Genomic DNA, 14,519 nt, shown 5'->3' on the forward strand with positions numbered 1-14,519 from the left:
GTCATTCTCATGCACGAGTCTCCACTATCACCAAGGGCGAAGGCTGGGCATCCTGCATATACGCCTCCTATATCGCTATTCTTCATCATTTATCATTTTGAATAACTTTATTATATGTCTACCAAGTAATCAGTTGTTTTGAAGTATAACAGGAGATGACAAAATGGAACGTTGTATACACGAGAAGTACTCTTCAGTTGCTAATATTCATAGACTTTACATCGAACTGTTTTTCAGCTCCAGCTACCCGAAAGTCAAGTCAACCCACTCTTTAGGTACAATCACTTAAAAAGATTTTTTTTTTCCTGGATAATTAGTTCACTTTAAAAGGTAATTACCAGCACAGCACGCCAGACATGCGATCTTGGATCGGAAACTGCTATAGCTTAGTGCCCAGCACTGGGTCAACTGGCAATCATGTAAATTAAGGTAGCACATGGTCGATGATTCGTGAAAGTCACAAAGATTCTACCACACACGACAGTGGGACACAACTGTCTCTTGACTCTTCTACCTGATCAGATAGAGCACCTAGGATCAAATGGAGGCCCCGATTCTCCTTCTGTTGGCAGTATTATGTTGGAGGATCATCAAAGATAAAATCAAAACTCAGTACTTGAAGGGCTTGAGATGGGATTTCTGTAGATTTAAATCGTGAAAGCATGTGTCGTATCCATATAGGATCCTCTATTTTATGAAAAAAGACTAGACTGAAATAAACAAACACTACAGTTCCAATGTAGAAGAGTAATTTCCCAAATTAAAAGTTGTCTCAATGTGATCAGAAGTATGTCGTGCAAGAATCAAGAGATTCAAAGAATATGTAGCTAGCTTTCAACTCTGATAAGCAAAAGTATATATTAGGGCTTGTATCCATGAGACAAACACCACATTTGGCAGAGGTTGTTGTGGGTAACACTGGAAGCACAGAATGATTAATGTTTCAGCAGTCTGTCCCCACACTTTACATAAAACCACACAAGGCTCTCAGTCTCAGCCATCTGCCAAATAATTTTCCACCGACCAGTACAATCATGCTTAATTTTCAAAAATTCTTTCCCTTGACCCGAACTTCTCCCCGTGCAAAGCCCTTCAAGCATATTGCTTGCTGTACAGCAGGAAATGACCTCTTTTGAGATAGTATGGATGATATGATACTTCCATTCTATCACTATATGCCATGCCATTTAATTAATATAACTCAAGTGAGTACTAATTTTTATTTACGTTATATTCTATATTAGAATGAGAGTCCCACATGTTCAAGCCTATTTGAGTAATTGTTATCTACTCTCATCCTATCATATAATAAATATCATGTCTGTATGCAAGTTTAATGACATATACCATGTCATACCAGAGTATATAATAATTTTCCTTTTTAATTCGACTTAAAAACTGGTTCTTAGATTGATATTTTTCCATTCAAATTGTAAATGAAACATAACCCAAACTAGTTAAAAACTGAAATGAGCCAGCTTAGTCATTTAGCGAAGACACCAGACTATTAGAACCAACAGATTTTTTTTGGTAAGAAGACATTTTCACATTTTAGGAAAACCAGTAAAAAAAAAAAATCCAGTAAGGAAATTTCCGATACATGAAAGTACAGAACTCTTCAGGCCAGCTTCAAATCATGGCACAAAAAAAGTCACCTTACCAGAAAGGGTAAATAAAAGAAAACAAAGACCAGCCTAACTGCACAACGGAAAGAATGGCTCGTGTTCCTCGCAATGAAATGCCCTGCAATCGAGCTTGGGAAAGGATGGGTTTGGAGAACGTAGGAATTAAGCTGTGGGTTGGGAAAAAAAAGAAAGAGGTGGCGGCTTGGGTTGGAGGGGAAGAAAACCTCGCCTTCGGTTGTATGACACACTAATCTACTGCTGGAAGGGAAGATCCTTGTACCAATCTTTATTTCATTTCCAGCTTCTTCACAGGAGGCTGGGGGTTTCCTTGATAAACACTAACCTACTTTTGCATTGGCCCAGAAGAGATATACTTAGATCCTTATGGCAAACCAAATTCCGACAAAGCTGATTGGAACAGAGTTGAGAAGGCCTCGGATGCACTTTGATCATCAGCTTTGATCTTTATTTGTGCTTTGGCCGATGATGTGTTGATTATACACTCTACGAGAAATGTGGATGATTCCTCTGCTTTCTGTGCAAAGAAGAAGAACTTGTAGTTAGGAGATTGACCACCTGATGCAATGCAGTGGATGAAATGGCCTTGCATGTGCCGGAGGAGGGCTTGAGGTGCTGTCAATGCTGCAACTCCTCGAGGACTAACAGAATATTCCTGCACCAGGAAAAGGGAAACAAAAAAAGATCAAGTACGTATCATTGAGAATTAATACAAATGCTGATAGGAATATCTCTACAGGACAAATGCGGCATGGTTGTAAAGCCACAGGGGATGTGGTATCCTGTTTAATTTCTTACTCTTGCCCCATGTACAAGGTATCAAACCAGATCTTGGACTGGAAAGAGAAGGCTTGTGCAGTATATAATAAAATCACTTTTTTTTTTTCTTTTTTATATATCAGTAGTATATAATAAAATCACTTAATCAAGACAAAAAAAGGAGCATCAATTGAAACAGAGAATTATCACACCAATGTCATAGTTGAAAAGTACACCTGCGATGATGATATTGGCAGTTGGCGCCATTTTTGCTGAAAAGTACCAGGATCTAAAACAGCTTTTGAATTAAGCTTCAAAAGAGGAGGTGAAGGAGCAGGTGCTGGTGCTACTGGTGGTAGGCCTAAGCCCAGCAGATCGTCAATAGCCAGACTGGATTGCGAAGCATGCCCTGTTACAGTGGAAATTGCCAATTCTGATAACATTTGTGAAGAAGCTGCAGCAGACACAGACGAACCATCATATGAAGGAGCACTATATGCAGATCCATTGTTACTAGGACCTCCACTTTCCTCCTTTTCTGAAACACTTAAAAGTAGATCCTTGTCATTTGCCTCAACTCTCTGTGCTGGAACAACAGTATCTGTTGATTCTGCGCCAATAGATAGATTTCCAAGTTCATCTGAAAACTCAAATGGACCACGGTGTTCCTTATCAGTGAACATGTAGGATGGCTGCAAAATTTTATATCAGATCAGTTAATTTGAAACCGAATGCCGAACGAGTTGTAAATCCATTGTAGACACGTGAAATATGACCACTATCAATTGATAATCAAATAACCCAATGTCAATAATAACTCATACAGTGAAACAGGAATGAACCTATCATGTACCCTTTGCCCCTGTTGGGGGGGAAGCCATTTGACCCCAACATCATTGACTTATTCTTGCCAATATAGCATGCGGAGAAGGTGAATCACATAAAATAACAGGAAAAGACATTTTGAAAGCATTTGAACCACCCCCCCCCCCCCCCCCCCAAAAAAAAAAAAAAAAAAAATCTTTACTCCAGATATTTGAATTCCTTCAATGTTCCAATTATCCCATTATCAAGCTGAAACAAACTAGAGGAAACAGAACTGCAGTTACCTTCTGGTACACAACAGATAAACTGTTAAATTCATCAAATATGCGGTCTTTGATTTCACTGCTCTGAGTATCAGCAAAGACTGAAACGGCTTGCTTTGGAGGGTCCACCACACGTTGTGCTACAGATACATTGTATTGCAAAAGCCTGTAGTAGAACAAGGCTCTATCATGAACATCCTGCAATCATGGAAAGTTTTAATTTAATGTTTTTATGCAAACCATTCCAAAATTCTGATCCAAGAATGATGATGATCACAATGACAAGGATGATGATAATCATGATACGTGATAAGAACCAAGACCTGATGGAAATCAGCAAGACCTGCAGCCAATGCAGCTCCCAAGGCTTTCTGAGTCTCTGGTGGCCTCTTGAAAAAACACTTCATTACTGCAGTGAGTAGATGTAGGCGAACCTGAAAGTGTGATAGTCCGTCACTGAACAAGTAATGAAGTAATCGAATGCACAAAACTAAAACCTCAATCTTTAAAATTCCAGAACAATCAAAAAAATATACAGGCGTTGTAATTTAGGTTAAAGATTCAAACCACAACATCTGAGTTGAAAACATTTTGCATCCTCACTTACAATGACCAGACAAGGTTTGAGATCGGTACCTTCAATATGGCTCACCACATAATTGAACCGATGAACAAATATTTGTTGTCATGAAAAAAAACTATGCAGGATGGAAGTAATGTACTAGAAAGGCAACCTGGAATACAGCACATGTGGAGAGAATAACTAAAGTCTGAGAAAATGAGCACATTACTATATTGCAATGGTCCATTAGAAGATCCTCAGGATATTAACCCAGTCCATTTAGTTTCATATAACCTAAATTTCATAACAAGAGCAACAACTTTGACAAGGAAGAAATCATATTTCCTAAGACATTGAAAACCACAAACAAGACAAAAAAATCAAAGAAAAACAAATGGCCAAGACATACAAACAGACTATTACAAGCCTCAACTTAATCACCTCAGCAGAATGTTCTTCTTCCCAATTTTCAATCAAACTCTCCAATATGTAAGGAGCGTCATGCATGTCCTGAGAATATTCTCCCAACATCCATATAAGAGCTGCTTTAGCCTTGGGTTCTTGAACATTTTTGCTGCTAATATTCCCAACAACTGCAATGCAATCCTGACTCCATTGTGGATATTTCCTTAGAAGATCTTTCACAAGTACCTGCACAAGAGAACTTAGAATGTTTAACAGGAATTGAGGGCACTGCACTACCACTGTTAGATTTACAAGCTAAATTATTTACCAGAGCTTCAGCAGTAACATAGTCCTTTTCCATCTCCAAAAACTGAAGAAGCCTGTCAACAATTGCATTCACATCATATTGCTGCAGTGCTATCTTCCCAACAGCCCGAATTGACTCTCTTGCAATAGGAATATCAACATTCGCAGCATATTCACATAACTCCGTCACTGAAAGAGAGTTGAGGTGGTCACACATCAGTGATACATGAAAGCTAATTAACTATAAAGCACCTGTGACCAGAGACTGGGCCACAGGATACAGATTTTCCCAAGCAAACTTCTTTACTTTTAAGGCCTTGAGAAATGAAAACTGAGATGTTCTGCACTTACCAATTTCATAAGTGTTACTCTCATTGGCCACTGCAGTCAACATTTCAAGCTTTAACTTTTTGACATAAGATGGTTCATTGTACTGGCAATAGAAGTGTTTGTAGTCTGAGGAAAATATAAATGGTGCACGCATCACCAAAAGATGCAGGTGGCTCAAAACTGCATATGATTGCTCTGGACTTCCTGAACTTACTAGGGTTAAGAGAGGGGCTTTAATACGTTCATATACCTAACACCAGAGAAGTTATTATTAGAGAGATGCTGAACAAATAAAAATAACCTGAGCAATACATGATGATTCAAATTATTCCAAGAAGAGAATCGAGATCATTCAAAGATGGCATAACAATGTAATCAAATTTATCTGCACATTAAATCATGGTGTAAAAAAATAGAATAGAAACTCACTTTTTTAGATAGCTTATTATATCATGTGTAGTCTAAGCTTCATTAGAAAACAGGGGGTGTCCAGAATAATGGCCAAAAGTTTTTTTATTTAAGATAGCACCTCCATCATTACCCAAATTCAAGGAACTACTTTTTAATTTAGAAATATAACTACAGATTTTCTTGAGAATATGAACTCAGAGACTGAATAAGAAAAACTTTGATAAGCACCTGCTGATGAACATCAGTCATGGACAAAGTCAATTGCAGAAAAACTTTGATGGTTGCTAAGACTACGGCACCATTTGCATGCTGAAGCCTATCTTCAAGTAGATTCATGATGTCAAATATCTCACTGGTCTCCGAGGGTACATATTTACCAACCAACTCAAGTACAAGACATTGGGCCCACTCACTAAATTCCTTAATCCTGCATGTTAAAACATGACGAAAAGTAAGCTTTTCTATCCCTTGGAAAAATATTCAAAATTCCAAAACACCAACAACTTAGCACCAGGATTATAAATTGATGGTCTTTAGCAAAAGTGCTACACAGAATTTCAGTACTTGAGTATTTTTATTGACCGTTTACAGGGTAAGATCAATGCCTAGGCTATGGGATGTACCGATTCAAAAAGTAGTACACAACTGGCTTGCTAAGCAAAGCTTCTCTCTCCCTGGATGCTTCCTCAGAGGAACTTGCTTCTGAGCTCCAAATCTCTTGTAGAGCAGATAAACAATTTGCAACCACCTGATGAAAGAATAGTACGAAAATAAAATTGAAATAGAGAACATAAGAATGTTTTGCATAAACAATAAAAAGGCATGGTAACATGAAGAAATGGATAGAGAAGAGTAACCTGAGCATCTGAGTCATTAAGCATAGAATGCTTTAACAATGCAGGAAAATCAGCATCAACACACGTTGAAGCTGATATATGATACAATTTTAAAACACCCATTACTGCCACTGTCCTCACATAGTTATTATTGTCCTTCAACCCTGACCCCAGGGGTCCCACCAAATACTCTACAAGATTTGCTACTCGTAATGAACACAAGCTCCTCAATGCAAGCCCTCGAATCATCGGGTCCTCATCCTTGCAATCTCTTTGAAGGAAATTGATGGTCAACAGCGCGAGATCAGGATTGACTTTGGCATAATTCCCAACATAGAGATAACACATCTTCTTCAAGACAATGTCCGAAGTTGCTGAGCACATCACCATCTCCCCGAAAAGGGACGAGACGTCGATGCCAACCGTCATGTAGGAGATCACTTTCTTGAAGAGCTCCCGCTTGGAATCATCAATGCCCGGGGCTCGGCTCCCAGCGAGCTGCCGGAGCTGTGATTTCAAGTCGGATACTTCACCTTTCCTGGCCGAATCAAATTTTGGGTATGAGTTTAAAGGGGAAAGTACAAACACGGAGAGAGCTAATACAATTTTGGATCTCCAGAAACTGAACAGTAAGAACAGGGATAAGCAAGTTTTCTACACTATTAAAACAAAATAATATAAATCATGATAACAATTGATGATTATCGGCTATATGCTACGCTTAGGTACTACAAGCCAACATGGAGAACCACCACTAAACTAATCCAAATACAACTCTACTCGTTTTAGATGTGCTTCAAAACCTAAAATCCAAAAAGACACTCTAATTTCCTATTCTATTTTGCCTTTCGAGAATCTTATCAGAAACCAAATTGGGGTTTTGCGGGGAGAGAGAGAGAATTTGAATTACCCGGAAGGTTGAGACGGTGAGGGTGACCGCTGAGACTGCGCGGGAGGAGCCATGACCGACCGGAATCAAACCAAGTTAAGGTTCTCTATAATACGGAGCCGCGGAATGAGATCTACGGATCTCTTTGCTCTGGAGCAGAGTGATAGACCAGGTCGATGGCACAAGAATGGGACCTGTCACAGAGAGAGATCGATCCGACCGAGGACGAGGTGCCACTGCCACATACCAAGTTTTTGAGCGTATGAAATCTGGTTAAAAAAAAGAAACTGCTTTGTTTGGGAGATGGGTATTAGTGTGTTGATATTTTTTTTTTATATATTTTTAAAAAATATTTTAAAATAATTAAAAAATATAAATTAAAAAATTAAAAAAAAATTAAAAAGATAAATTTGGCATAGCTTGGCAAGCTTGCAGCTGGTTACTCTGAACGCACCGCCCAAAAAAAAAAAAAGAAATTTGGGGAAAACGAAAATAAAAAACATAATGATAAACTTACCTCTTAAGCGACCGAAAATCTAAGGGTCGTCGATCGTGAGGTTTCTAGATCTGAATGGTTTTAGGAGTCCGTGGCTACTTTTTCTTCCTTTCCAAAAAAATTTGCATTAAAATCATGGTTATAAATCAAAGTCATAGTTTTTAATTTTCACAGTAATAAATTAGGAATGTAAATTAGTCGGTCCGGTCCGGCATTTTCTCTGGGTTGGATTGGACCGAACATTTATGGAGACCGGACTGATAATTATCAGTCCTTTCCATTTGGTCTAATTATTTTTTATTTTTTTTCTTTTTTTAAAAAAAAAATTAATAAATTTTTTTATTTAAATTATTAAATTAAAATTAAATGAATTATTAATGTGTATTATATAACTAATTCGTTAAAAAAATATTTTATATGATCAATGATAATAAATTAGATAAAAATTACATCATTAACTTATATAATTATTATATCAAAATAAGATATTAAATTATTAACTTTTTTTTTTTATAATATATATAGGAGTTTGGTCTGGTCCAGTCCAATCTAAAATTTATAGACTTCGAGACTGGACCAAATTTTCTCGGTTGATCATTTATAGGATCAAGACTAACTGGTCAATCCAGACCAAACTCCTTACACCCCTAGTATTAATAGTTGAGAATAAAAACATCATAACTAAACGTTTTTGTCATTTAGGTGGGATTTAGATAATGAAATGAGATGATTTTAGATAGAAGTTGAAAATTGAATAAAATATTATTAGAATATTATTTGTTAATATTATTATTGTTTTAGCATTTAAAAAAATTAAATTATTTATTATATTTTGTGTGAGAATTTAAAAATAATTATAATGATGAGATAAAATGAAATAAAATTATTTTTATATCCAAACCCAGTGTTAATCTAATTGGATTGCAGGATTTTCATCTAGCGTCAATTTTTTTCAGTTTTTTTAATTGAATTTCTGACGTGATGTAGTGATACTATATGTCAAGTAATCGAAGACTAACAAGTGACATTAGTATTATGTGACAATCTCTTAACCATTTTTAATAGAATATTAACGAATCCATCTCATTGCAAGTATTTTTTATTTTTTATTTTTTATTTTTTATTATCAAGTATCAATGTTGCGTAATAACTATGTTTTTGATTTATGAAAATTAAGTAATGATTTTGCATTTAACCCTAAAATCAAACACAAAATTACCGAAGGTAAGTGTTGTCGGTGCCTTGACATGAACTTCGGGTAACCAAATATGAACAGGTACCATAGGCACTTTAACGATGAAAGAGGACACAAAAATAGGACAGATAAAAGGGTAAGAGAGCTCAACAAAAATCTCATTGCATACACTAGCTTGGAACAACTAACAACATAAAAATAGTATTTCGTACATTTCATTGAATTAATTTAAAATATAAAGTGGTGCGAAAGGTATTTTATACCCTCAAACAAGATAAATGATATTTACAATTGTGTCAATATTTCCATGATAACTAAAATAAATTTCTTTTATTATTGGTTGGATTTTGACGATACGTTGTTGGTAGATGGCCAATGACGATCAGATTGATGATAATTTGTAACGCCCCGGGTTCATGATGGGGTTGTTTAGTTATCAGCCGTCACCTAAAATCATATATCACAATATAGATAAAATCTTCAATATCTCAGTTATACATAGATATCATTGATTTAGCTCAACTACTCGAAATAATTAACTATGAATACAATAAATTCTTAATATAAACATCAACCTCTTAACATATCATGTTATCAAACACAACAAATTTACTAAATAAAATTCTCCAATAACCGTGACATCCTTTTGTGCTTAATTCACTATGCTCACATAACCTTAGCCATGCTTTTTATTCTTGATCTTTATCTGAAACATCCAATATACATGAAAATATTATAGAGATAATAGGTGAGTTATCAACAACTCAGTAAGCAGAGAACACATATTAGTATGTAAACATGAGCCTTTCCACAGAGTTTAGAATGCATAAACAAAACATTTTAGTTTCAATATGCATATCTCAAAAACTTGTTATCAGGATATCAAAGCGACATTTCAAACTGTTCATATTTAAAAACCCTTTGACATAGCATGATTGAACGTCATCATCTTATTATATCATATCACCACATCATATCAGATACCATGTTTAACTCTTGTGGTAGGATTGTACTACCCCTTGTGGCAAAACCAAACAAGATTAGAATATGAATTTTTCTCTTATTCATTCTTGAAGCCCCGAGTGTGCATATAGGAAAGATCATGCAGAAAAACTATTTTATTTTTCGAAGTGTGTATACTTATATAAGAGATGTGTTGGTACCAATCATATAACAGAATCAGAATGTCATGGTAAAGGTTTTTCAGATGCCACATCATATCAAAACAGAGCACTGAACAAATTCATATCATTTTCACAATGTTAAAAACAGATTCAGAGCTGTCTAAGGATTATTGATGCCCTATGATGCAAAGCAATGGTGTTAAAAATTGAGATTTAAATCAATGTTTAATGTATGACAGAGTAGTCACTGTGATACGAGAATACACATCAAAAACTAAATTTGAGACCGCGAGAAAACTCACAGTAGAAGAACAAAATTGGACAATGTGGAAAGGGGGAAGCCGAGACAAACGCAAGTGACCAAAGCAAACCAACAAAAGTGGGGGACCGAGACATACCTTGGTTGTGGTGTGGGCGGCACACTAGTTTCGGTGATCTTTATTAGTTGTCATGGCTAGTCTAACTTGGGGACATAGTGGAATACCCCAGAGAGAGAGAGAGAGAGATGTTTAAAAAGGTGTCAAGGTAATCTCGTGAGTACGAAAATTGGGTGTGCAAAACTGATAACAGAGAGTGAGTAAAAAGGCTTACCACCATTCCTATGAGGAGGCTCGACGACGATAAGAATCTAAAGACCCATAACTCGTAGCACCAAACAAAAAGGAATAAAATTCATATGAGAGGTATTAGTTGTATAAGACACGAGTCACATAGTGGTTTATTGAGAGAGTATAAATACATGTATCTGTACATGAAGACCCATAGAATATAAAAATAACAGAGAAGTAGATTTTTCTATCGTGCTCTCTCTCATCCTCTCTCTTCTTCCTCTTCTTTCTGAACTTTCTTTTCCTTCTCTTGATCTTAAGCATGGAGATTCATATTTTGTCATGGTATCAGACGGTATCTTTTCGTTTTTGACTCCACACTTTCCGTAATTTCTCATTTCCTTTCTCAAGATTTCGATTTCTTGAACAATCTTGATTTAGGTTTTTCCAGACACAATGTCTAATTCCTCCCGTTCAAATCCTTGTGATGATTCCTCTAGTCCTTATTTTTTTCATCATGGAGAAAATCCAGGCTCTATGCTGGTTACGCAGCCGCTTACGGAGAATAATTTTCATACATGGAAGAGATCCATGCCCATGGCTACTCTCAGTTCAGAGGACATATTTTACTAATGGAACCATTCCCTACCATTAGTAAAGTTTTTTCTCTAGCCTTACAAGAAGAGAAACAGAGAGGTGTTTCTATGAGTAACACACAACATCTTAGCACTTCTACTGCCTTATCCACTAAGGTCAGTACTCCTGTTTTTATGCCCAAGAATGGTGGTAAACCTTTTACTCGCAAAGATAAAGTGGTTTGTAGTCATTGCGGTTATAATGGTCATACTGTGGATAAATGTTACAAGATTCATGGTTATCCACCTAATTGGAAGCCTGCCAAAGCCAAGAATTTCTCTTCTAGAGTAGTGAATCAAGTTAGTGTTTCTGGTCTGGACACTAGCTCAGTTGATCATGCACAACTTTCAACTATACAACAGCAATGTCAGTAGCTGCTTGCCTCACTTCAATGCACCTCAGACTCTAAATCTGTAGTGAATCAGTCCAATTTCCTGCAATCTGCAGTTAATCAGGCTGGTTTACTACCAACACCTATTTCAGATATCCAAAATTATGCTAATCTGTCAGGTAAAGCTTATAATTCTTCTTCTTCTCATTTTTCTTTTCACGAATGGATCATTGATAGTGGAGCAACTGACCATATGGTATGTTCCACTTCCTTGCTTACTTCTGCTTTTTCACCCATCAATCACTCAGTTAAACTCCCTAATGGAGCTATTGCACATGTAACTCATATAGGTACTGTGCATCTTTCAGATTCCTTAGTACTGAAGAATGTGCTTTGTGTTCCTACCTTTTCCTTCAACCTCATTTCAGTTCATCGTGTCACTGCAGACTAGCTAATACTCATGCCTTTTCCAATCCACCAAGTGCAGGACATGGTAAGACAACTTCACTTCCTTATACTCTTGATTTTGTTTTGTCATATCATAAACTTTCTCCTTCCTACAAGTCTCTAGTACTTTCAGTTTCCTCTCATCTTGAACCCAAAACTTTTCGACAAGCTGTTCAGCATGCCCATTGGCGTGATGCCATGGCTGCAAAAATTAGTGCCTTAGAAAATAATCATACTTGGTCTCTTACTTCTTTACCTAATGGAAAGCAAGCTATAGGCTGTAAATGAGTGTATAAAATCAAATATAAGTCTGATGGCAGCATTGAGAGGTATAAGGCAAGGTTGGTAGCTAAAGGCTACACACAAATTGAAGGTCTTGATTTTCAAGAAACCTTTTCTCCCGTGGCCAAGCTAGTGAGTGTTTGTTGTCTCTTGGCTGTTGCAGCTTCAAAGAACTGGATGAAGAGGTTTACATGAAAATTCCTCATGGTTTTTCTAGACAAGGGGAGCATAGTGTATGTAAACTGAATAAATCCTTGTATGGTCTTCGACAGGCTTCTCAACAGTGGTTTGCCAAGTTGTCTTCAGCCTTACTTTCTTATGGATTTGTTCAATCCCAAGCTGACCATTCTCTTTTCACTCTTCAAACTTCAACAACTTTTACTGTTCTTCTAGTTTATGTCGATGACATAATAGTTGCTGGAGATCATTTGCAATCCATTTTGGATTTAAAACAGTTTCTTGATAAGAAATTCAAGATTAAAGATCTTGGAGATTTGAAGTTTATTCTTGGCTTGGAAGTGACACGTTCAGCTAAATGAATTGTTTTGAACTAGAGAAAATACGCTCTTGATATTTTGGAAGAATCTGGTTTTCTTGGTTCTAAGCCTTTAAGTTTCCCAATGCAGTAAAATATCAGATTAAGCAAGGATGATGGTCATCTTTTGACAGATGCTTCTCCTTATCAGAGACTCATAGGTCGTTTGATTTATTTGACTATCACTCGACCTGATCTAGCATATTCTGTGCAAGTGCTTAGTCAGTTTATGGATAAACCGAGACAACCTCATTTAGATGCTGTGCACCGAGTTCTCAGATACATTAAATCTTCTCCTGGTCAAGGTTTATTTTTTTCAGCACATACTTTACTTCATCTTAAGGCTTTTACTGATTCGGATTGGGCAGGATGTCCTGATTCTCGTAGATCAGTAACTGGATATTGTGTTTTCTTGAGAGATGCTCTTATTTCCTGGAAATCCAAGAAACAGTCGACTGTTTCACGCTCTTCTGCAGAAGCTGAATATAGGGCGATGGCAACTACATGTGAACTGACTTGGCTTCTTTCTTTACTTTCTGCTTTATGTATTTCTCATTCACAGCCTGCCCTTTTGTTTTGTGATAACCAGGCAGCCCTCCACATTGCTTCTAATCCGGTCTTTTATGAAAGGACCAAGCACATAGAGATCGATTGCCACCTAGTTCATGAGAAAATTCAAGCTGGCACCATTAAAACTTTACACGTTCCAAGTTCTCATCAGCTTAGTGATCTTCTTACTAAGCCTCTTGGATCAGTGCAATGGTTTATTGAGAGAGTATAAATACATGTATCTGTACATGAAGACCCATAGAATATAAAAATAACAGAGAAGTAGATTTTTCTATCGTGCTCTCTCTCATCCTCTCTCTTCTTCCTCTTCTTTCTGAACTTTCTTTTCCTTCTCTTGATCTTAAGCATGGAGATTCATATTTTGTCAAGAGGGCAAGAGAGTGAGAGACAAACAGAGATGAGGGGCTGGCCGTTGTCGAAGCTTAGGCGAAAGAACTCTACAAGCCGGAAACAGAGGCGTGCAGTATACAACCGAATCGTGGGAAGAGGAAGAGAGAGCAAATTGAGAGAGTTTTGAGGGGGCACGAAGAGATAGAGAGGAAGTTGGGGTGTGGTAGTCACAGAGAGGGAAAACGTGCAGAGAGGTGGTGCGGGGGTGGGGGGGGGGTTGGGGTAGAAGGTGGTGCTAAGTTATGGCTGCGTGAAAATAGAGGGGAAAGTTTGGGGTAGTTATCGGGGGCTGGGGGAAAACAGGAGGGAAAAGAAAGAAAGAAAGAAAAGAAAAAACAAAGAAAAAAAGATCCAATGGGCCTGGGCCTGCGTCTTGGGCTCGGCCCTTGGGTTTGGGTTTAATGGGCTCGAGTGTTACATAATTATTGTACTGTCTTGTTTGTTTTGGGAGATGATATGAAAGTTAAAAATTAAATAAAATATTTTTATAATATATATTTTTAATATTATTTTTATTTTAAGATTTGAAAAAAATAAATTATTTATTTTATTTTATGTAGAAATTTAAAAAATTATAATAATTAGATAAAATAAGATTAGAAATGTTGAGAATTATGTTGAAAATAAACGAACTCTTTTTTTTTTTTTTTCCCTTTGAACAACTCTTTGTTGCTGTGTGTGTGAAAGTAGACGAACCGTTTAAAAAACGGTGCGTTTTATTCATCCAGATATTTCA

General features: G+C 36.7%; 1 protein-coding gene across 1 annotated transcript; it reads right to left on the minus strand.

The window, feature by feature from the left end:
- Positions 1–1,549: 1,549 nt before the first annotated feature.
- On the minus strand, positions 1,550–7,510 carry LOC121261180 (beta-adaptin-like protein A). The gene is made up of 11 exons (XM_041163408.1): positions 7,251–7,510; positions 6,362–6,878; positions 6,128–6,252; positions 5,733–5,931; positions 5,115–5,343; positions 4,786–4,952; positions 4,494–4,703; positions 3,814–3,924; positions 3,512–3,688; positions 2,639–3,094; positions 1,550–2,298 (listed from the first exon to the last, which is right to left on the minus strand). Exons 1-11 carry the CDS (start codon positions 7,301–7,303, stop codon positions 2,008–2,010), a joined length of 2,535 nt encoding a protein of 844 aa, XP_041019342.1. The 5' UTR covers positions 7,304–7,510; the 3' UTR covers positions 1,550–2,007.
- Positions 7,511–14,519: the final 7,009 nt, after the last annotated feature.

The sequence above is a fragment of the Juglans microcarpa x Juglans regia genome, chromosome 4D, assembly GCF_004785595.1.
Source record: "Juglans microcarpa x Juglans regia isolate MS1-56 chromosome 4D, Jm3101_v1.0, whole genome shotgun sequence".
In the NCBI taxonomy this organism is placed as follows: Eukaryota; Viridiplantae; Streptophyta; class Magnoliopsida; order Fagales; family Juglandaceae; genus Juglans; species Juglans microcarpa x Juglans regia.